Source organism: Pyrus communis, chromosome 7 (genome assembly GCF_963583255.1).
Source record: "Pyrus communis chromosome 7, drPyrComm1.1, whole genome shotgun sequence".
Classification (NCBI taxonomy): domain Eukaryota; kingdom Viridiplantae; phylum Streptophyta; class Magnoliopsida; order Rosales; family Rosaceae; genus Pyrus; species Pyrus communis.
Window position 1 is genome coordinate 24,669,149 of NC_084809.1, and position 21,090 is coordinate 24,690,238.

The 21,090-nt window shown below is 35.2% G+C and overlaps 2 protein-coding genes and 1 long non-coding RNA gene across 8 annotated transcripts; 1 reads left to right on the forward strand and 2 right to left on the reverse strand.

Moving 5' to 3' along the window:
- Positions 1 to 7,988: 7,988 nt before the first annotated feature.
- Positions 7,989 to 10,418, forward strand: LOC137740717 (G-type lectin S-receptor-like serine/threonine-protein kinase At2g19130). Its single transcript, XM_068480540.1, has one exon. The coding sequence runs from the start codon at positions 7,989 to 7,991 to the stop codon at positions 10,416 to 10,418; it is 2,430 nt and encodes an 809-aa protein (XP_068336641.1).
- Positions 10,419 to 11,203: 785 nt separating this feature from the next.
- LOC137741091 (uncharacterized) lies at positions 11,204 to 13,137 on the reverse strand. 2 transcript variants are annotated; one of them, XR_011069203.1, is made up of 4 exons: positions 12,565 to 13,137; positions 12,266 to 12,380; positions 11,895 to 11,991; positions 11,204 to 11,266 (listed from the first exon to the last, which is right to left on the reverse strand). It is a non-coding gene; the product is annotated as an uncharacterized lncRNA (long non-coding RNA). The 2 variants fall into 2 exon arrangements; XR_011069202.1 differs by lacking the exon at positions 11,204 to 11,266 and adding an exon at positions 11,390 to 11,744.
- A 190-nt stretch (positions 13,138 to 13,327) lies between these two features.
- On the reverse strand, positions 13,328 to 19,707 carry LOC137740347 (uncharacterized). 5 transcript variants are annotated; one of them, XM_068480211.1, is made up of 13 exons: positions 19,502 to 19,707; positions 19,218 to 19,262; positions 18,901 to 19,120; positions 17,948 to 18,011; positions 17,596 to 17,732; positions 17,309 to 17,432; positions 17,093 to 17,165; positions 15,945 to 16,139; positions 15,243 to 15,321; positions 15,061 to 15,135; positions 14,913 to 14,993; positions 14,620 to 14,718; positions 13,328 to 13,401 (listed from the first exon to the last, which is right to left on the reverse strand). In XM_068480211.1, exons 3-7 carry the CDS (start codon positions 18,947 to 18,949, stop codon positions 17,156 to 17,158), a joined length of 384 nt encoding a protein of 127 aa, XP_068336312.1. In that variant the 5' UTR covers positions 18,950 to 19,120; positions 19,218 to 19,262; positions 19,502 to 19,707; the 3' UTR covers positions 13,328 to 13,401; positions 14,620 to 14,718; positions 14,913 to 14,993; positions 15,061 to 15,135; positions 15,243 to 15,321; positions 15,945 to 16,139; positions 17,093 to 17,155. The 5 variants fall into 5 exon arrangements, with proteins under 5 accessions (XP_068336312.1, XP_068336313.1, XP_068336309.1 ...); XM_068480208.1 differs by lacking the exon at positions 13,328 to 13,401 and having other exon boundaries at positions 14,084 to 14,718; XM_068480209.1 differs by lacking the exon at positions 13,328 to 13,401 and having other exon boundaries at positions 14,084 to 14,718; positions 19,218 to 19,266.
- Between the last annotated feature and the right edge of the window lie 1,383 nt (positions 19,708 to 21,090).

Consider the following 21,090-nt stretch of genomic DNA (forward strand, 5'->3'; position numbering starts at 1 on the left):
AGAAAAAATCATTATATGATAATTTATAATTCGAATGGTTCAAACCATACACATGAACGTTTGCATATCAGTCATAAAATATTTTAAGGAATAATTCTGCGTTCTTAAAAGCCAAACATTCCTCATATTTTAGCTCCACTTTAATGGTAAAATAGAAGGGATTTTTTTTTATGTGCCACATCATCACATAACAGATTTTTGACATAATTGTGATAGAATGACTGTATTGATTTGCAATATGCATTTTCGGGGACAATTTGTGATAAAAATCCAAATATAAAATACACACACGTAGATATATCAGTGGATTCACGATTCGAATCTTGAGGGATTCCAATATTAAATTTTTTAGATAGAAAAAAAGTGTGATGTGCAAAAAAAAATTGCAGCTTATTCACTGAGGTATTTCATTGAACACTTAATGGCCTTGTCATTGTCATCTAAACCCTGTTTTACACATGTCAACAGATATCAATATATGTTGAAACAATACGATGAGTAATATTGAGAGACTTCATAGAGTGTTGTTGACACAACCTGTCGGGACTTGGTAAGTATAAAAGAGACTCGTATCAAACATTAGGAAGATCCTCCAAATACCGTCACTTATATATTTTTCAGACTTCGAATGATCTGGGACTACATTGGTCTTAATATGGGTTCGCCCCTGTGTGTGTATATATATAATATATTATATATTATCATTTATGGGAAGAGATCTCTACTTTTTTTATAAAAAAGGGAATAGTTATGGGGTCCAAACTATACTGAACTTTAACGATCAAAACCGTGTATCTTTTAAGTTGCACCTCATATATCATCCTTGCAAAATATTAGCCAAATGGAAATATTTAAGACATCTAATTGGGTTAAAAAAAAAAAAAACGAATACTTTGTTATCGAAAAATAATGAAATTTTATATTTATAATTAAATGGGCAAATGGTTTCGGATTGAATTGAATTTTTGTAAGGATGACCTATGAATCGAGACTTACAAAATAGATGGTTTAAATCGTTGAAGTTCGATGTGGGGTGGACACCACGCCTAGTCCCCATTTTTTAAAAAAATAAAAAAAAGAATCTCTTTGCACAACGGGCTTGTGTATATATATTACTCTAGTGAGCTCTTTCACCGAACAGGTGGTCGACAATATTTCAGATAGAGAGAGAAAGAGGGGTAAGCTTGATTTCTACTCATAAGAAGAAGGGAAATCTAGCGACCTTGTTATTGTGTACTCTTCAATGTATCTTTCAATCCCAACCCCACAGATTTGGATCTCATCTGGATACTCTTCATGCAGATCCTAGAGATCATCACATCTTATCCGTTCATTGTACATCGTGTTGTTATAAATCATTTCGAATTTTTATTATTTAAAATTAAATATAAACAGTACCTAATAAAAACTAACCGTACAATATATAATGAACAAATAAGATTCAAGAAGATCCTCATCCCAACCCCACCCCACCCCACCAGAAAGGTGTTATCTTGACAAGAAAAGTCCAGATTATATTGGAAGAAACACAAAATATAAAAATATCCACTAAAGTTAAGAAGAATTGAACAGTAACATGAGCTGCTCCGCTAATTAGGAGCCTTTTACTGTTTCACATCAACATTGTCCACTTTACTCATATTCTGCGTTGGAAGAGGAGACAACGGCGAAATAGGACAGCCTTCATTCTGAAAGTAGCCTAGAAACTTTTCTATGAAAAACCGTTGATCACGCAGCTAGCCCATAATGTAGCACAGCGCACATCATATACTCTCAGGAATGAGAGATGTTAAGGAGATTATCTCATAAGTAAGATTTTTTGTGAATTTTCTGCCACTTCGTTTTTTTTCATGTAATATTTTGTAATGTTAACATGAAATTGACGTTAAACTGTGAGCTGATAGAAAATTTATAAAAAAAAAACTCACTTTCAAGCGAGTGACATTAGAGCATCTTCAAAAGAGAAGTCAAAATCTTAGGTGGAATGCCACTGTGCATCTTTGACATCAAAAGTCTTTCAAACCAAAGTGTTATTTACTAACTGGATTTGAAGGCCTTGTGATTTGGAGTCAAATTTGACATCAATGTCAAATTTATTTTTAATTCATTTTAATGGTGGGTTTCTTATTCCACTAACATTTCAACCAATAAAAACTTTATTTCAACATTTTTTTAATAATTACAACCATTTAAAACTTCATTTAAATAATAAAATAACATTTAAGAATTCGGTTAGAGAAGTACAAAATTTGACATGAAACTTTAGATTACCACATCAGTTATCATTTGTAATTTGAAGTCTCTTTTCAAGATGGTCTTATCATTTCACTAATATTTAAAGATGAAAATCCATTGACTCGGCGTGGGGCTGTATTAGAAAAAGAAAAGGGCAGCCATGAATTGGGTGGTACTGTGTTTGGTGTAGTAATGTGCTAAAATTAACGTATTTAGAAAATAAAAGATAAAAGGTTAAGCAAGTGCAAGAAATGTCTACATGAGGCATTTTAGTTGTAAAAAATTTAACAAATGTCAATATTTAAGTGAACGTGCTGTATCCGATATACACAATCATTACACAAAATAATTTCTCAATTGTTGTAAGGTGATATGGCTAAAGAAAATTTTCAGTATGATCGGTACATAGGTTGGTACATCACGTGTCATTATACAAATAGTGAGATATGTGTGTTAAAAAGTTAATAACTTAAAAAATAAAATTTTCCACTATTTATATAAAAACATGTAATGTACTACCCATATTAATTACAAACACGCACTGATGAAATGGTTTATCTGAGAACCAGCAGAAAGAAAATGACCTTTTAGTTTAAAAAAGGCATGCACGAGTAGCACTAGCAAGCAGGCGACAAAGATTCAACTATTATAAGATATCATAAAATATTGATGATTTTTTAATTCAGATTAGTTGACGTAGCCTTTTGTTTTATTAAGTAAATTCCTTTTTCTTTTTTATTTAAATCCGATTCCTTGCATTGAAACTCCATGTGCATTAAGAACCGTAGATGCCTGCTTGTCTAAGGTAAAATGCAACGAGGGCCGAGTTGTATTTTGCTTATTAATCCATAATTAGAATTCGAGGAGAAGGAGGACTAAGAATTAAATTGTTGTTGAAATTATTTACTAAATTTGTTGAGGTCAAAGCAAAATTGAGGTCGATATAATATGAGTTGTTTATTGACTTGAGACCTAAACAAAATAAATTTGAACTATAAGGCAAACACAGTAGGTGTGAGTTTTTTTTTACAAAAAATAATCAGTAGAATTTGTGAATTACTCCAGTAATTAAGACATTCTTATTTTACTCTCTACATTCCAAATTCAAAACATTTTCATCCCTTTACTATATATTAGTGCAAAATATAGAATATAGATTGTGATAAAAAGATATCGATATAATTCAATTAATACAAATCCTATTTAATTTTCGCCAAACTTTTTACATAAACTTCTTGTGCTTGCTTCGAGTTGATTAAAGCCAAGTACTTACGTCGAGTTCGTTTCTTATGTATTTTGATCTCTAGAGATGGTTCGTTGGCAAGGTAAAGACATTTTATTTTGGTCCCTTAATTATGTTTTCCCATTATTTCTTGAGAAATGCTAAGGAGGCTCTTCGTGTACTCTCCGCCACCTCATCTTTTTGGCACAATATTTTATAATATTGTCACAATAATTGTGTTAAAAAAATGAGATGGTGGCGATTCCCCGGAGAATCCCACTTTTAAGAAAGTCTCCTCAGCATTTTTCTTATTTCTTTGAGAAATGTTAAGGAGACTATCGAAAGTGAGACTCCCCATGGACTCTCCGCCATCTCATATTTTGGCACGATTTCGGTGTCAACGTTATAAAATATTATGTCAAAAACATGAATTGTCAGAGAGTCCATAAAGAGTCTCACTTTAAGGTCTCCTTAGCATTTCTCTCTTTCTAATTTATTAACTGATACTCAACGTTGAAGTATTTTAATTGGTCTCTTACCGTTTATCAAGTAATTAGCAATGGTTGTTGGAATAAGGAAATTTTGCAGGGTGTTCTTCCCATGGATATTGTCAAAAGAATGGGGAGGGGAAATCAATCACCACCCTTCATCCGGACTGTAGCTTAACATTGTCTTTGAAAAACCGTTGACCACGAACCTAGTCCATAATGTCATATACACTGAGGAATAAGAGATGCTAACGAGATTATTTTAAAAATGAGTTTACTTATGAATTTTATGTCTTTTTATGTTTTTAATATAATATTTTATAATATTGACACGAAAATTAACATTAAACTTTGAGATTACAAAAAATTTACAAAAATTTTGACTTTTAAGAGAGTGACATTTCGCTAATATTTAAAGGTGAACATGTTGAATTGTTGATTCTATTGACAAGAACAAGGCGTGGGGCTGTATTAGAAAAAGGAAAAGGCAAGCATAAATTGGGTGGTACTGTGTCTGGTATAATAATGTGCTAAAATTAAGGTTTTCAGGAAATAAAACATAAAAAGTTAGCAAGAAATGTCTACATGAGGCATTTTAGTTGTAAAAAATTTAACAAATGTCAATATTTAAGTGATCTTGATGTATCCTATTTACACAATAATTACACAAAATAATTTCTCAATTGTTGTAAGGTGATATGCCTAGTCGCAGTTTAGCTGCCAAAAAAAAATCAACAAATGTCAAGATTTAAGTGGTTGAATACACTGCTAACATGGTATATCTGGTACACACAACTCATTGTGGAATGATTTATCTGAGAACCAGCCGAAAGAATACTCAATGACCTTCTAGTTTAAAAAGGAAAAAGATCTGGTATATCGTGCGGTCAGTTTTCGTTAGGTACTATTCATATTTAATTTTAAATTTTAAATTTAGAAATAATTTCTGACCGCACGATATACAATGAACGGATGAGAACACGGGATCCTTATGATCTCTAGGAAAAGATCCGGCAAGGATCCTTTCCTGTTTAAAAAAGACATGCACTAGTAGCACTATGACACACCCCAACCGAAATCAAGGCGTGCTAGCCGTCACGTGAGAGTGATGGCCAGCATGCCTTGATTTCGGTCGGGGTGTGTCAATTTGGTATTAGTGTCAATCCCTAGCCGGAAGTGTGCCGATGAGGACGTCGGGCCCTAAGGGGGGTGGATTGTTATATCCCACATCGCCCAGGGAAGTGGATCTTGTAAGCCTTATATATATATTCTCATCTCTACTTAGCACAAGGCCTTTTGGGAGCTCAGTGATTTCGGGTTCCATGGGAACTCCGAAGTTAAGCGAGTAGCGCGCGAGAGCAATCCTAGGATGGGTGACCCCCTAAGAAGTTGCTCGTGAGCTCCTAGAAACAAAACCGTGAGGGCGTGGTTAGGGCCCAAAACGGATAATATCGTGCTACGGCGGAGTCGAGCCTGAGATATGGTGGGGGCCCGGGCCGAGATGTGACAATTAGCAAGCCGGCGACAAAGATTCAACTATTATAAGATATCATATAAAATATTGATAATTTTTAATTCAGATTAGGTTGGGGCGACAAAGATTCAACTATTATAAGATATCATATAAAATATTGATAATTTTTAATTCAGATTAGGTTGGGATGTGACAACCAGCAAGCAGGCGACGAAGATTCAACTATTATAAGATATCATATAAAATATTGATGATTTTTAATTCAGATTAGTTGACGTAGCTTTTTGTTTTATTGAGTAAATTTCTTTTTCTTATATATTTTGTTGTTAAATATTAGGGTAAATCCTAATTCCTTGCGTTGAAACTCCATGTGCATAAAGAACCGTAGATGCATGGTTGTCTAATGGTAAAATACAACAAGGGCCGAGTTGTGTTTTGATTATTAACCCATAATAATCAAATACTTGTTGAAGTTATTTACTAAATTTAACGAGATCGATGTAAAAATGAGGCAGATACAATATAAGCTGTTTATTGACTTGAGATCTAAACAAAATAAATTCGAATGGTATGGTCAAACAATGTAGGCGTGAGAGGTTTTTTTTTTTTTTTTAACAAAAAATTATCATTGCAATTTGTGAGTTACTTTGATGGTTAGGAAATTGCTATTTTACTCTCTACATTCCAAATTCAAAACACTCTGATCCCCTCACTATATATAAGTGCAAAATATCTACTGTGATAAAAAAAAAATCGATATAATTCACTTAATACAAATCCTTATTTTTTTTGTTGAGAAGAAATCCTATTTAATTTTCGACAAATTTTTCACGTAAACTTCTTGTACTTGCGTCGAGTTGATTAAAGCCAAGTACTTGCGTCGAGTTCATTTCTTTTTGGCCAAAATTAAGTCAAATACTTCTTCAGCTTGGAAAGGTATTTTGAGCTCTAGAGATCTTTTGAAAGTTTGAGATGGTTTGTCGGCAACGGCAAAGATATTTTATTTTGGTCTTTTAATTATGTTTTCCCATTCTTTCTGAGAAATGCCAAGGAAACTCTCAAAGTAGGGCATTGTCTGTTAATTCATCTTTTTGGCATAATATTTTATAATGTTGTCACGAGAATTATGTGAAAAGATGAGGTGAACGAGAGTCCATGGAAAATCTTACTTTTAAAAGTCTCCTTATCATTTCTCTTCTTTCTTTGAGAAATTTTAAAGAGACTCTCAAAAGTGGGACTCTACAGTCTCCATGGTCTCTCAATCACCTCATATTTTAGCACAATTTCCGTATTAATATTATAAAATATCGTGTCAAAAACATAAGATGTCGGAGACTCCATGATAAGTCCCACTTTGAAAATCTCCATAGCATTTCCCTTTTTCTAATTTATTAACTGATACTCAACGTTAAAGTATTAATTGGTCTCTTACCGTGAATCAAGTAATTAGCAATGGTTGTTTTTTTTTTAACAAGTATTAATTGGCTTATTACCGTGAATCAAGTATTAATTGGTCTCCTACCATGAACCAAGTAATTAGCAATGGTTGTTGAGGAAATTTTGCAGGGTCTTCTTCCCATGGTTATTGTCAAAAGAATGGGGAGGGGGAATCAATCACCACCCTTCATCCAGGACTGTAGCCTAACATTGTCTTTGAAAAACGGTTGACCTCGTAACTAGTCCATAATGCAACACGGTACATGTCATATGCTCTGAGCAATTCCTACCAAAACACTTTGTGTGGTTTGATTCTAGAAGGAATGTGTGGTTTGATTCTAGAAGGAGATTCCTTCTAGAATTTGTACTCAGAATTAGAATTGTTAATATTATAAATTATTATATAAAAATGTGAAATATAAAAAGAAAAATATGATAGTTTTATATCATCGAACAATATAAATTCATATAAGTCAAAATCAATAAAAAATTACAACTGTTATTTATTTTTTATTCTTGATTGATTAAGGGACCTTATTGTTAACTAATTTTGCAAATATATCATCCAACGATATAAATTCATATAATACGAATAATTTCGTTTATAAAAATAAAATTTTGTAAATTAGTCACAAAATATTTGGAGGAGTAACCTATTTCTTAAGGGTAATGTTATTCATACCATGTTTTTGTATCACATTTTTCATACTACCTTAGGTGGCATTTGATGTGAACAGTCACATCATTTAAATTAATCAGATTTTTAAATTTAATTCATTATTTAATAAACTAATAATTAAGAAAAACTAGTTAATTAAATGATGATTGTGATATACGAGAAGTCTTTCTTATTTTTTTCCTTGGGTTTTGTAAAATTTTCAAATGATGTAGCTTTCCACATCAGATGATACCTAAGATGGTATAAAAATATAGTATAAAAACATCGTATAAATAACATTACTCATTTCTTAAAGGGCAAAGCATTCCTCATGTTTTAGCCCCTCTCCATTGGTAAATATATAATACAGACACACATACACTGAGAACGTTTCAGAGAGAGAGGGGTAAGCTGAGTTCTACTTTTAAAAAAGAAGGGAAATATAGCTACCTGTTGTTGCAGTTTTATGAAGAGATGGATATGATGAATAGCAGCAGAAACAAACTCAGTTACAAGTCATCGGTTGTGGTTCTTGTGTTATGCTGCACCTTGAAAGCCGCCGATATCTCGGCGGCGTCAAGCAACATGATCTCCCAAGGACAATCTATTTCCGGCAAACAAACAATCACCTCATCACCACGCGGCATATTCGAGCTGGGTTTCTTCACTCCAGGTAACTCCCACAACTACTACATAGGCATCTGGTACAAACAACTACAGGAAACCGTCGTTTGGGTGGCCAACAGAAACCACCCTGTTTCCGATCCTTTTTTATCATCCCTTCAACTCTTCCCAAACGGAACCCTAGCACTTTTCGACCAGTCCAAATCTGCCATTTGGTCAACAACTCGTGATCTCTCAATTGCTTCCAATTCTACAAGTCAAGTAGCAGCATTAATTCTTGACAGTGGCAACTTTGTCATAACAGATGTTTTGAATTCGTCTGCTGTCATATGGCAGAGTTTCGATCACCCGACGGACACTTGGCTGCCGGGCGGGAAGCTTGGATACAACAAGCTGACCAATGAGAAGCTAACCCTCATTTCCTGGAGAAGCTCACAAAACCCAGCACCTGGGATTTTCTCTCTAGAGCTCGAACAAAACGGGACGAGTTTGTTGTTGATGTATAATGGGACTAGAATGTATTGGACAACTGGTCCTTGGACAGGCAAGATTTTTACGGAAGTTCCGGAAATTCAGTTGAATGATTTGATCACGAATGTCAGCTATGTTTCCAATGAGTTGGGGAGTTATTTTTCTTATGATGCAGTTTACCCCGACATCTTTGTTAAGTACATGCTTGATATCTCCGGGCAGTTAAGGGCCTCAAAGTGGGGGAGGGACTTCCATCAATGGACTTCATTTTGGCTGCGACCCTCCGAACAATGTGAGGTCTATGGATTCTGTGGTGCTTCTAGCATTTGCAATCAGCAACAAGTGCCTCTTTGTGTTTGCTTGGAAGGGTTTGAACCTCGATCCCCACAAGATTGGGAATTGGTGGATTCCTGGGAAGGGTGTGTGAGGAAAACCCCTTTAGGATGCAGTAGTGGAGGAAATGACACGTTTGTGGTGATCCCCGATTTAAGCTTTCCAGAGAATTCGGAGACTTTGGCAGGCAAGAACATTGATGAATGTGGATTGACGTGCATGAATGATTGCTCGTGTACAGCTTTTGCTTATGACAGTACGTGTTTGGTTTGGAAAGGAGATCTGTTTGATGTAAAACAACTTACATCTGATGAGAACGTAGGCAAAGAGTTGCATCTTCGAGTTCCAAAGGCGAAGAAAGAGAATAAAACCCCTTGGATTGTCACTGGAGTACTTGGAGGTCTGCTTGGTGTTTTACTAGTTATTGTGGTAATTGCCAAAAATAAATGTTCCGGTTCTGGGGAAAGGTCTGAGGCAGATGAAGGCTCTTTGATGATGTTCAAGTACCGGATTCTAAGAAACGCAACCAAGAACTTTACTGAAAAACTTGGGGAAGGAGGCTTTGGTTCTGTTTTCAGAGGGACGCTGAAAAATTCTACTGCCATCGCAGTGAAGAGACTTAACTGTCCAGAGCAAGCCGATAATCAATTTCTTACAGAAGTGAGGACTCTTGGAAAAGTCCAACATATCAATCTTGTTCGCCTCCGCGGATTTTGTGCAGAAACTTCAAAAAGATTGTTGGTTTATGATTACATGCCAAATGGTTCTCTAGAATCGCTTTTGTTTCAAAAGAGTCCCATCGTCTTGGATTGGAAAACTAGATATCACATTGCAGTTGGCACTGCAAAAGGACTTGCATATCTTCATGATAGTTGCAGAGAATGCATCATACACTGCGACATCAAACCCGAAAACATTTTGTTGGATGCAGAATATGCCCCCAAGATAACAGATTTTGGCCTAGCAAAGCTCATGAGCAGAGACTTCAGCCGGATAATTACAACCATGCAAGGAACAAGAGGGTATATTGCTCCGGAATGGATATCAGGAGAAGCTATCACAGTAAAAGCCGATGTCTTTAGTTATGGAATGTTATTTTTCGAGATCATATCAGGAAGGAGAAACCGAGATCTTTTGGATGATGGGTTGGAAAACTACTTCCCAACTCGCGTTGCAAATGTATTAATGAAAGGAGAAGATGTCGATACCTTGTTGGACAGCAGGTTAGAAGGCAATGCTAACAAAGAAGAAGTGATGAGAGCATGCAAAGTAGCTTGTTGGTGCATTCAAGATGACGAGAAGGATAGGCCAACAATGGGGCAGGTTGTTCAAGCTTTGGAAGGAGTTATAGATCTCGGCATGCCTCCCATCCCCCACTTCATGGACCGCTTTTCGAAGAGTCATTTTGAGTCCATACATTACCTTGACATTTCTTCCAGCACTGCTTCGGATTCAAGGCGTGGCTCAAGTAACTAGTAATACTACTATCTCTGGAGCTTAAACCTACTAATTTGCAGTATCATTCTCCCATGTAGTTTTGTTTTACAACCTACAAATCGTTGGAATAGTATCCAAAGTTTCTAACTTTTCTTGTTGTATAATTCTCTTTCTTTGCACTAATTAAATTAGAATATCGTTCGAAGAAAAGAAAAAGCAATTAAAATCTTATTTGGTCCAAAGTTCCTGCGTACTCTTTTGTTTTCCTGCAGACATTTTGCATTCCGGAAAATCTAATGAATGAATTTTATGAAATACTGTATTTTGATGGGAAATAGTGTGTTATGCAAGGAAAACTGATAAAACAAACGTGGAGTGGACTTTATATTTGCGGAAAAGGACAGTGTACCAAACTTGTTTTGGAAATTATAGAGTTTTGACAAAGCTAATGTTGAGTGTGTGTATATTTAACGTCGACAGCATCGGAATCCTCTGCAACGATGACTACACCACGCCATTTAAAATGATTGGAAAGCTGCACAAGTGGTAATCATGAGGCAACAAGTTGAAATGGCTTTGATTAATTTAAGGGGTTTCTAGATGCCGGCTGGTTAAAATCACACGGTTGAAATGTTAAATTTAAGGTACAGTACAAGCGGGGTGAAACTGAGGATTCGTTTGTACGTGTTTTTATAATGGCTGAAAGCGCTTCAAAACAAATGGTTTTGGATTTCAAAAGCACTTGAAGTGATTTTTGTAAGAAGCGTCAATTATGTTCTTCTTTCAGGAAGCAATTTAAGTCTTTTTCTAAGATTTATTTGCATTTTTAGTAAGAACTAGAAAATATGCCCGCGCGTTGCTGCGGGACTTGAATGCACCAGCTTTAACTGCATGAATAAGACACATTTAACCCGAATAAATTAAACATAATCATGAATGAATAGAAGGATAGATGAGTGAAAATATTCGGTAAGATAAGCATCTTGATTTTTGTATACATTCAACATAACTGATATGAAAAGACATTGTACAATTAACAGAATGTTCTTGATTACAAAAGATGTGATTGCAAAAAATTGTCTGTTTCCATAAGAAACAGAAACAACATACAGTTCACACATATATTGCCTCTGAAGTTAAGATGGCAAAATATATGTCCTGTAGGCCAACGGCCTGTTTCAGCAGTTAACAAAAAACATTAAAAGTGTTCTGTTTTTGTTTCAGCAGCTAAGCTTTCAAGCACTAATGTTCAAAGAAAAAAAATGCAGGATGCCTATTTCCGTAAGAAACAAAAGCAAGATGCAGTCCAGACATATTTTATCCTGCAGTTAAGGTAGCAAAATATATGGCCTGTAGGCCTAGCACCTGTTTCAGCAGTTAACAAAAAACAAAATAACTGTTCCATTGTTGTTTCAGCAAGTTTTCAAGCACACAGTAACTCCAAGAAAACAAAATGTTGGAAGATATAAAAACAGGGCTAATTTCAAGCATAAACTATCTCTGAAAAGTTAATACCTCAAGTTTGTTTTCCCAATCTACACCATAAATATTACTTAAAATTGAACCAGCCTTGACAACAAACTGAGGAAGCTCCTTGAAAAAATATACGGTGCTGTAAAACACCCCAATAAGAAGAATAAAATAAGATGCCAAGAATTCATGAACAGCTAATTATAAGCTAAAGGAAAGACGGTCTAGTGCCTAAGAACCAAGTGAAACTTTGCTTGCTATATATGGATATGCATGCTATAAGAAAGATTTATTCCCTCATGTAGTAGGCTGTTCTCTGTAATCTTAAGCTAACCCAAGTAGACTAATTATAATGATGCAAAATATATGTAAATCTGACTTCTTTTTTTTTAACTGGGATTCGAAAGAATCAATACCTTGGCATATAACGGTCTTCAACAATTACTGCAAGATAATCCTTCTAGCTATGCAACAAATCCAAATTGAGCACCATCGCATAATCTTAGGCTTACATTGTGGAAAACAGAAGCACTGCCAGCGTTTAGAACAATCAACGTTACTTGCCAACATCATTAGAGAGTGAACAATTAGGACCATTTTTTCTGTCCAGCCATTTTAGTTGGCCAAACTCTATGTAATTGCTTCTAATAACAGAATATTCTGTTTGAAATGGAAAGCATAGTTCCTCTAAAAAAAAGGCTAGAATCATTCATACCTGCCAAACCAATAATAATCTGGTTCAAGATGTGAGAGACCATTTATTTCTGTGTAACCATCAGAAGTCTCACTCATCTGCCTCCCAATCCCCTCCAATCCTCCAACAGATGTATAAATGAAACAATGAAGATATATGGGAACTCAAAAGGGTTAGACAAAATAGTACTTCTCTCTTAAAAATGCGGTTATCAACCCTTTTTACACATTTTTGTTAAAGTGTAACCTAATTGTTCATTCAATTACAATATCTGAAAACACCTCAAGTCAAGCCACCTGATTTTCGCAGTTGGGTGAGAAGGGGACGCTAATATATATTTCGAAAACAACATCATGCTTTTCAATCATTTTCATGGTTCTTACCAAAATTTAAAATCTACAGACAGTGAGGCATTAAGACAGTCAGAAAATAAACAAATATTAGATATAATTCCACATTCTAAAATAGATATCAGCAAGTCAAAAGTAAAAACATGAAAAAAGTAAGAAATTTGATATTGCAGTTAAAGACCCATATAAGTAATCTACAACTAAAAAGCTAGATATTAAACCTAAAATCATGTAATTATGTATGAAGCAGATAGTAATGCAGAGAGATTGTTTTTTATAGTGCTGCCAATGACAATTACTTTCTCATGAAAACAAAGAAAAGAGAAACAGAGGTATAAAAGTATATTGTTTTTTATAGTTGCAAACATTATGAATTCTGAAAAGAAGAAAAAACTACAAATAACACTTCAATCACGGACCGAAGCATCTAAAACGCGGCGGCCAAGATACCATTCAAGATAGGACTCAGCATCATGGATGAACTAACCAATCTGTGTCCCTGAGCTCACTGCAAGTCATAAACACCCGACCAACTGGGCATAGGAGCATAATGAGGAAAACTTCCCGTATCCTCACTTAGAAGAAAATAATGCACGCATAATAGCCACATGGACCTCACGTATATAAATTGTTATGGCAATAATTTGCAATAGAAAACATAGTTATAAATAAGATATACGAAATACCAACATTGCAATGGTCTTTTTTTTTTTTTTTCATTCGATTGTACTGAAGCATGCATCTTAGTGGAGAACAATTAAGTACCACGTGAGGTCTATATAATGAAATGGGAGATTGAATACACTTGAGGAAACTGACAATTCAAATATGCACACTCCATAGTGTATCTTCACAACCAAAAGAAATGTTTATATATACGACATATGTTTGACATTGTTTTTCCCCGCTCAAATTGTCTTGAGAAAATTTGACTACATTGAGAATAAGCAAAAGAGTACTTTTTACTACCTAATTTACTAAGATCCACCAAATCTAAAAACTACAAAACTTTTATTAAAGAATCAAATAGAATAGCATGAGAAAGTTATTAGGACACCATATCCGAATTTTTTGTAGATAAAAACACCTGTATTTCACCTGATTTTCGAATGAAATACAGATGCTTGTATGTCACCTGTACATAGCTGCCTGACATTTATTGTCTTCTTTGAGTTCAAGTTCGTTATATTGTCTGATACGTGAAAGAATCAGAAATCGTATACAGTTTGATAAAGAAACACGTAATGTGATTATGTGACAACCATGCACCCGTCTGTCAGAGAGATAAACAAAGATACCAAAAACAGAGAGGCAATGTTAAGATAAACAGAGAGGCAATGTCACATTGTTTTGCATGATCTTGAAATTGGGGATAAGGTATTCGAAGTGCTAACAATGACGTGCAAATGGTATTGAAATGCTAAAAAGGGCATTTTGAATAATTATATGATGCGGTAACAAAAACACAATTGACTTTCAAACTACAGAAATAAATGATAAAAACCACATACTTGCACCCAATGCATTGCTTTTTTTTTTTTTTTTTCTGTGCAGTATAAGAATAAAAAAGGATAACATTCCCCCGAAACCAAATTCATCCCCCAACTTCTTGCAACAAATTTCAGTAATGACGAACGCAACTAAATCTTAAATAAATAGAGCTGTTCAATTAGATTAAACTACATATAGGGAGGGGGAAAGAGAGAAAAGAGAGACCTAGAACTACCTGGATCCTCAATATTGACCGGAACATAATTCCGATTGGGTTTCAAAAGTGAAGTGTACATCAAATGCTATATCAGTGTTGTCGGATGTTGAAAAGTAACTGCAATCCAGGGAACAATTTCATTTATAAGTATAATAAAAATAGAAAGAATCAGGGAAAATCTGTGATGGTGGAAAACATCAAAGCCAAACCAAAACTCTAAACCTGTATTAGAGGTTTATTAAATCCAATGTTGAAAACCATTTAATAGTATCGTTTGAAACCTAAAAAAGGATTGAATAGTGATCACTGACCTCTTTGAGTCGAATGATATTCGGATTCTTCAGTGATTTATGGTTTGTGATTTCCCTTTGAACATGTTCATCCATCTGCATCTGCATCACCAAAAATAAATAAATATTTAAAAAAAATACAAAATGAAAATAGTTTATGATCACTAACCTCTTTGGATCGAATGATATTCGGATGCTTCAGTGATCTATGGCTCATGATTTCCCTTCGAACATGTTCATCTACCTGCATCACCAAAAAATTAATAAATATTTTAAAAAAATGCAAAATTTAAAGGATAAGAATTGTGAAGATTCTTAGGTCTTAGTTCGGAATGAAATAGCTCATCTCACCTCCATATATTACCAAATCTTAGTCTATATAGAAAATATGCCCGTGTGTTGCGGCGGGAATCAACTATTTTAGACGTAACTGCATGAATAAAACACATTTAACCTGAATAAATTTAAAACAATCATGAATGAACAGAGGGACACATGAGTGAATGAGGTCGATAAGATAAGCAGCTTGGCTTTTATATACATTCAACTGACATCTTTTGTCGTTGTAGTCTCCAATATATATGTAAGGTATGTAAGCTGAACACAGAAAAAGAGGAAATGACACAAATGATGTTTTGAGGGGAATGCCAGAACTGAACCATGAAGGGAAACTTACATAGAAAATGACCAGATTTGCTGTAATAGAAATTAAATTAATTTATGGTAAAGTCCAAGTCGTTCATTACATGAGGAATTATCAAACAATGATTGGTAGTTTTACATATTCCTAAAGTGAAGTGTTACCGACACTTCAAAAAGTTGATCATAATAAACTCCTTGATGTTCAGTTTAATTTGTTCTTATATTTTTATAAATAAAAAAACTTAGAAATCTTGGACAACCAAAATGCAAATTGAAAAAAGACCCAGATCATGAAAACATAACAACAAATTACCCATATCAAAGAATGGAAAAGCGTCAAGAAAACACATGAAATCAGATAAAAAACATAATATTGGATAAAACATGAAGAGGGTGAGAAAGGGAACCGACATGTATGAAGATATTCGCATATGGTAGTGGCCTCATAGTAGTGCTTGTCGCTGAGATTGGAACATATCCATGTGTCTTGAGTTGTGTGCATAGAAATGCTGTTGGTAGACTGAATGTACGTAAACTTGTAATCGTATTTCCAGAACCATTGACACATTTGAACTATCATCTTCCATTGAGAAAAAGTGCCACTCACTGAGAATTGAGAAAAAAGGGAAAAAAGAACATAACCCAAAACCATCAACTTCTTGAAACCAAAATACAGCGAAAACACAGTACTTTATTCATGAACAAGACCAACCCCAGAGAACAATAAAATTATTAACTTCCATTGGCATATATATATATATATATATATAGAATTCTGAAAGCGATGAGAGAGATAGGATAAACCCAAACCCCTAGCCACGATCCCTACCCCTCTCCCTCAAATCCCGATGGCCCCCGTGCTTTTCTCTGACTGTCCCCCCTCTCCCACTCATGAAATCGAGGATCTGCAGCAATGGTGATGAGATCCTCACTCCTCCTTCTCCCTCTCTCTCTATCACTCTTTCTCTGTCTGTCTCCCTCTCTATCCATCTCCCTCTCCTTCTCCCTTTCTGTCTCCCTCTATCTATCTCTATGACCTCCCATCCCTGAAACCCTCACCGAGCAATGAGCATTAACAAACAAACATGCACAAATCTCATAGGAAATTGGTAAGAACTAATCCTAATTGAGAAAAAAAATCAGAAAACCAGAGGACACAATTGGAGTCTAATTCTACAGAACCCATGACAAACAAATATCCAAAATTAACAAATTACATTAACAACATTCCAACAAAAGTAAGAAGACCAGAAAAATTATCTATTCTAAAGTAACTTAGTTCCATCATGCATAAATCAAGGGAGTCATGGAAGGCCAGTATCTAGGTAATCCAACATATTACAGCATCCAAACACAGACTCAGAATTACAAAACGCATGAAAATTCACATTCCAACGTGTTATGCAATCACCAATTTCAGATCAACCAAAACCAAATAAATTTATCAGTACGCATCAAACCCACCAAACCCAAAATCAAAAAAAGGTGATCAAATTTTTGATTTTGCTAAATATTACAAAATAAAATAAATAAGAATATGGACAAATCAGCATGCATACCTTGTAGCGGTACAGGGAACAGTAGCGTGAGCTGTATCAAGGGCATGTGTACTGGGAAAATTGCTACTGGCAGCTGCAATTAACAAAAACAAAACAAAAAAAAAATTGAAAAAAATCAAAATCGGGAATTTTTCCAAAAAAAATAAATAAAACAAATTATCAAGCTTTGTTGATGAAAGAGAGGTGGTGTTCTTGAGAAGTCAGAGCCTTTGGAACCTTTGGAACAGTTCCGGAGCTTCTCTGAGAAGTCGGAGCCTTTGGAAAAGTTCGGGAGCTTTTCTGAAAGGCTGAAGCTTCAGCTGTCCGGGAAGCGTGCTTGCAATGGGCGTATCAGAACCTCCTACATTAAATCAGTAGAAGGAAAAACATTGCCAAGAAATGAAAATCAAACAAAATGGGCAACTCAGATGTTAAAAAAGAACACAATTATCTAATATTCCCGAACTCCTTCAAACACATACATTTTCTAGACTAAAAGAGAATTGATACTTAGAAATCTGTACCATGTAATTGGGGATGTACACGGGCTCCATTTTGTACAACGTCGTGTTGCGCAGAAGCAATATTGGAATCCTTCGTGTTTACAGTGGCTACACTTGCCTTGGCTCCTCCTTGTGCATTGTTAATATGCTTCTTAAAACTGAATATTTGAAATAAAAATCATCAAACCCTAAAATTTCCAACAATCTCAAAAATTCCAAAACAAACGTATTAAAAACCTCAATTTGAAATCCTAATCCAAAGCAATATAAGTGCATAGATTGTTAAAAATGATGGAAAACTGATCAGGAACAAACCCTACAAAGACACATATGCAAATAAGTAGATTTGACAGATATATATACATATATGCACCTGCGGTTGGAGGAGATGGAAGGGCCAAGCCCACCGGCGCGGGTGCCCATAGGGTGAGCGGGTCCTGTGAAAAATATGAAACCTTGTGAAAAGAGCGCATGTGGGAAAGACCAATATCAGTATCGAACACATAGAAACCACAGTGGTAATAACATTTAAAAAAGTCTTTACTCTATACGACACAATAAAAGCAATAGCAGTGAGGCATAAAAAGTAAAAATAAAAAATTGGGGATTGTAAATTGTAATCTAATCACCCAATAAAATAAAACAGAAATTAAGCACAATAATATCAAAATTAAAAGGAAGGAATAACATGAAACCTTGTGCATAGAACGCTCATGAGAATGAATCACACAACAATCAAGGGTGGACAAATCACAAAAGTGACAATTAAAGGCACCTAAAGGACACCCCCATCTCTCTCTGCAGTCGCAGAAATCCCTTGGTTTTCAGGAAGCAAATGGAAAATGAAAAGGTTTTTCATCCCCTACCCATACCCATACATCCCTTTCTCCATGTTACAGCGATAGTCTTAGAGCTCTTACAACATCACAGATGCATGACCAAGAGTGTATCTGACAACCTTTTCTCTGGTCCTTTTCATCAGTTGGTCCTAAAGCAACCCTCTAGAGATTCTATTCTTTTACATTCATCTTCTTTTTAGGTATCAACAGACATTTATTACTTTATATGTCGAACACAAAACACCTAAAAATTTTATGACAAATTAGAAGCAACTAATCAGAATCTGGGTACTGAGAATTAAATTACTCTTTTTTCTTACAGTCCCAATGGAAAATACTCATTGATTCACAATATAATCAAACTAAAATGCAAGAAAAGAAAAATCAACAACCCATATCAAAATAATATAAAAAGATCCCAACAAACTAAGCAAACAATTAGCATTTAAACAAAAATATTTGCAAAGTCGGAGGGAAAGATGCATACCAGAAGATGAAGAGGAAGATGAAGAGCATGTTACAGAAACCTTTCTCATTTTTCAGAAACCTAACTCTGGGTCGAGCTGAGCTTCTCTGCCACCATTCTCACCAGCTCTGATTTACATGTTGTCAGTATCAGCAGCCGAGCAGACCCGTCAAAATCTCCGTCTTTATCTTCGATCTTAGCCGATTTCGACATTCTCTCTCGAATTTCGCTCTCCCATTCCCTGAAACAAATTCTGATCATAATTCATTCCTTAAGTAGAACTAATAGATTTAAACGAAGAAGAAAAATTAAATTTTAAAAAAAAGCTGGGTTTTTACCTCTAAACGATCTAATAGATTCTCAGCAACAAAAGGCTTCAATCACTACCTTTGCATGTTCAATTGATCAGTAAAATATACAGAATAAGAGTTACATCACATAGCAATAAATTAGAGAGAATTTGAAGACAAAAGGAGATTTAAAATGTATAAACCTCACAAACGTCACAAACCCTAGAATTCTTGCTGAACAAAATCACAATTTCGAATCTAAAGCTGCATGATATGAATAGAGTTTGTAAACCTAATCCTAAAGCACAAAAGATTTGAAAACGACTCCTCACCTTTTCAATCAGCTAAGGCTGTCATGGGCTTCAAATCTCAGTCATTCTGTGCAACCATGGCCTTTGTCCTCAATCTCAGGCCTTCCTGTCTCTGTGCGCTCTCTCTCTCTTTCTCTCTTTCTCTCCTCTCATGTGTCCTTCTCTCTGGTAGCCGGCCTCAGGAGTGCAGGCTGCGAAGCTCTCAAACGTCATAGCGGCAGTGGCAGCAACAGCAGCACCGCCTGAAGTATTCTTACTGGTCGAAGCAGCAGCAGAAGAAGAAGATGAGGAAGACGATGGATGTTCTTCCATTGCAAAGAGAGAGGGAAAATTGGGGGGAAATTAATTTCAGAACCCTGATCCTAATTTAGATGAAAAGGTAACGTACACATGAAGGTCTGAGGAAGAAGGTCCCATGACGATGGATTTAACTGAGATTATGAAGAGGAATGGGGTGAGCAGCGCTGGGGCTAGGTTGAGAGAATGGAGAGAGAAGTCTCGAATTTGAGAGAAATGAGAGAGAAACGGTGCTAGGGTTACAGAGTGAGAAAAGGGAAGAACGGGGGATTTGATGGATGGTTATCGAGAGAGCAGGGAGAGAGAAAGAGGGAAAGAAAAGGCGGTGGCAATTTTGTAAATAAAGTGAAATTCGGCTCAATCCTACGGACAAAATTACCCCCTAACTTTTGGGAATTACCTTTCCAACCCAGCCCAGATCTGATGGTTTTTGTTGTAAATAGCGTGAAATCGAGAGGCAAACAATTGACTGTAGCCCAATGAACAGTCAATTGCTCCCTAGTTTTAGAATAGATAATTGGTTGCAAAAAATATTTTCCCCAAAAGCACTTTTGGTTATTTTAAAAGTACTTTCAAACAAGCTCTGACTTATTATTATGATACCCGGTACAACTTGAACATCATGAATAACGATATCACGATCGAATATCAAATGCTATATTGAAGTATTTGTGTCAAATATGAATGTTATATCAATAATATCTACTAAATTTCGATAACATACCAACTTACGAATATGGACGACATTAACAACAACGTTAGTGAACATCTATCATCGCTTCCGCCCGACATCGTTGACACTTCGGACGTATCCTTCAGTTTTCCCTTGGTTTATTTGTTTTCCGTTTTGGGTTGGTTAACATATGGGTTTTGGCAACTGGTTGTAGGATTACATGACTCATTCTAGTTGCGCAGTAAGGAATGTAGTTGGGCTGACTTCATGGACCTAAGTTATCACTCTTATGTCCAATTAGCTTATTGTAGCTGCAACTTGTTAGCCGCAAATATGATTGATAAGATTGTTATCACCTACAAAAGTAGGAATAAAAAACTTAAAAATACTTGCAAGAGTACAAAGTTATCATAGTATAGTAGTTCAAGCAAGGTTGTTTTTCTCAGGATTGAATGAATAATTTGCATTTGAACTAATCCTTAGCTAATTATTTAAAACAATGTTTCGAAAAAGTTGATTTTGGAATCTAAAGTAACAAAAATGAATTTAAATAAAACAATTAAATAATTCAGCAAAGTAAAGAAAGCAAAAGAAAATGGTTTCAATTTAAACACTTAGGTTATGCCGTCACGACCAACAA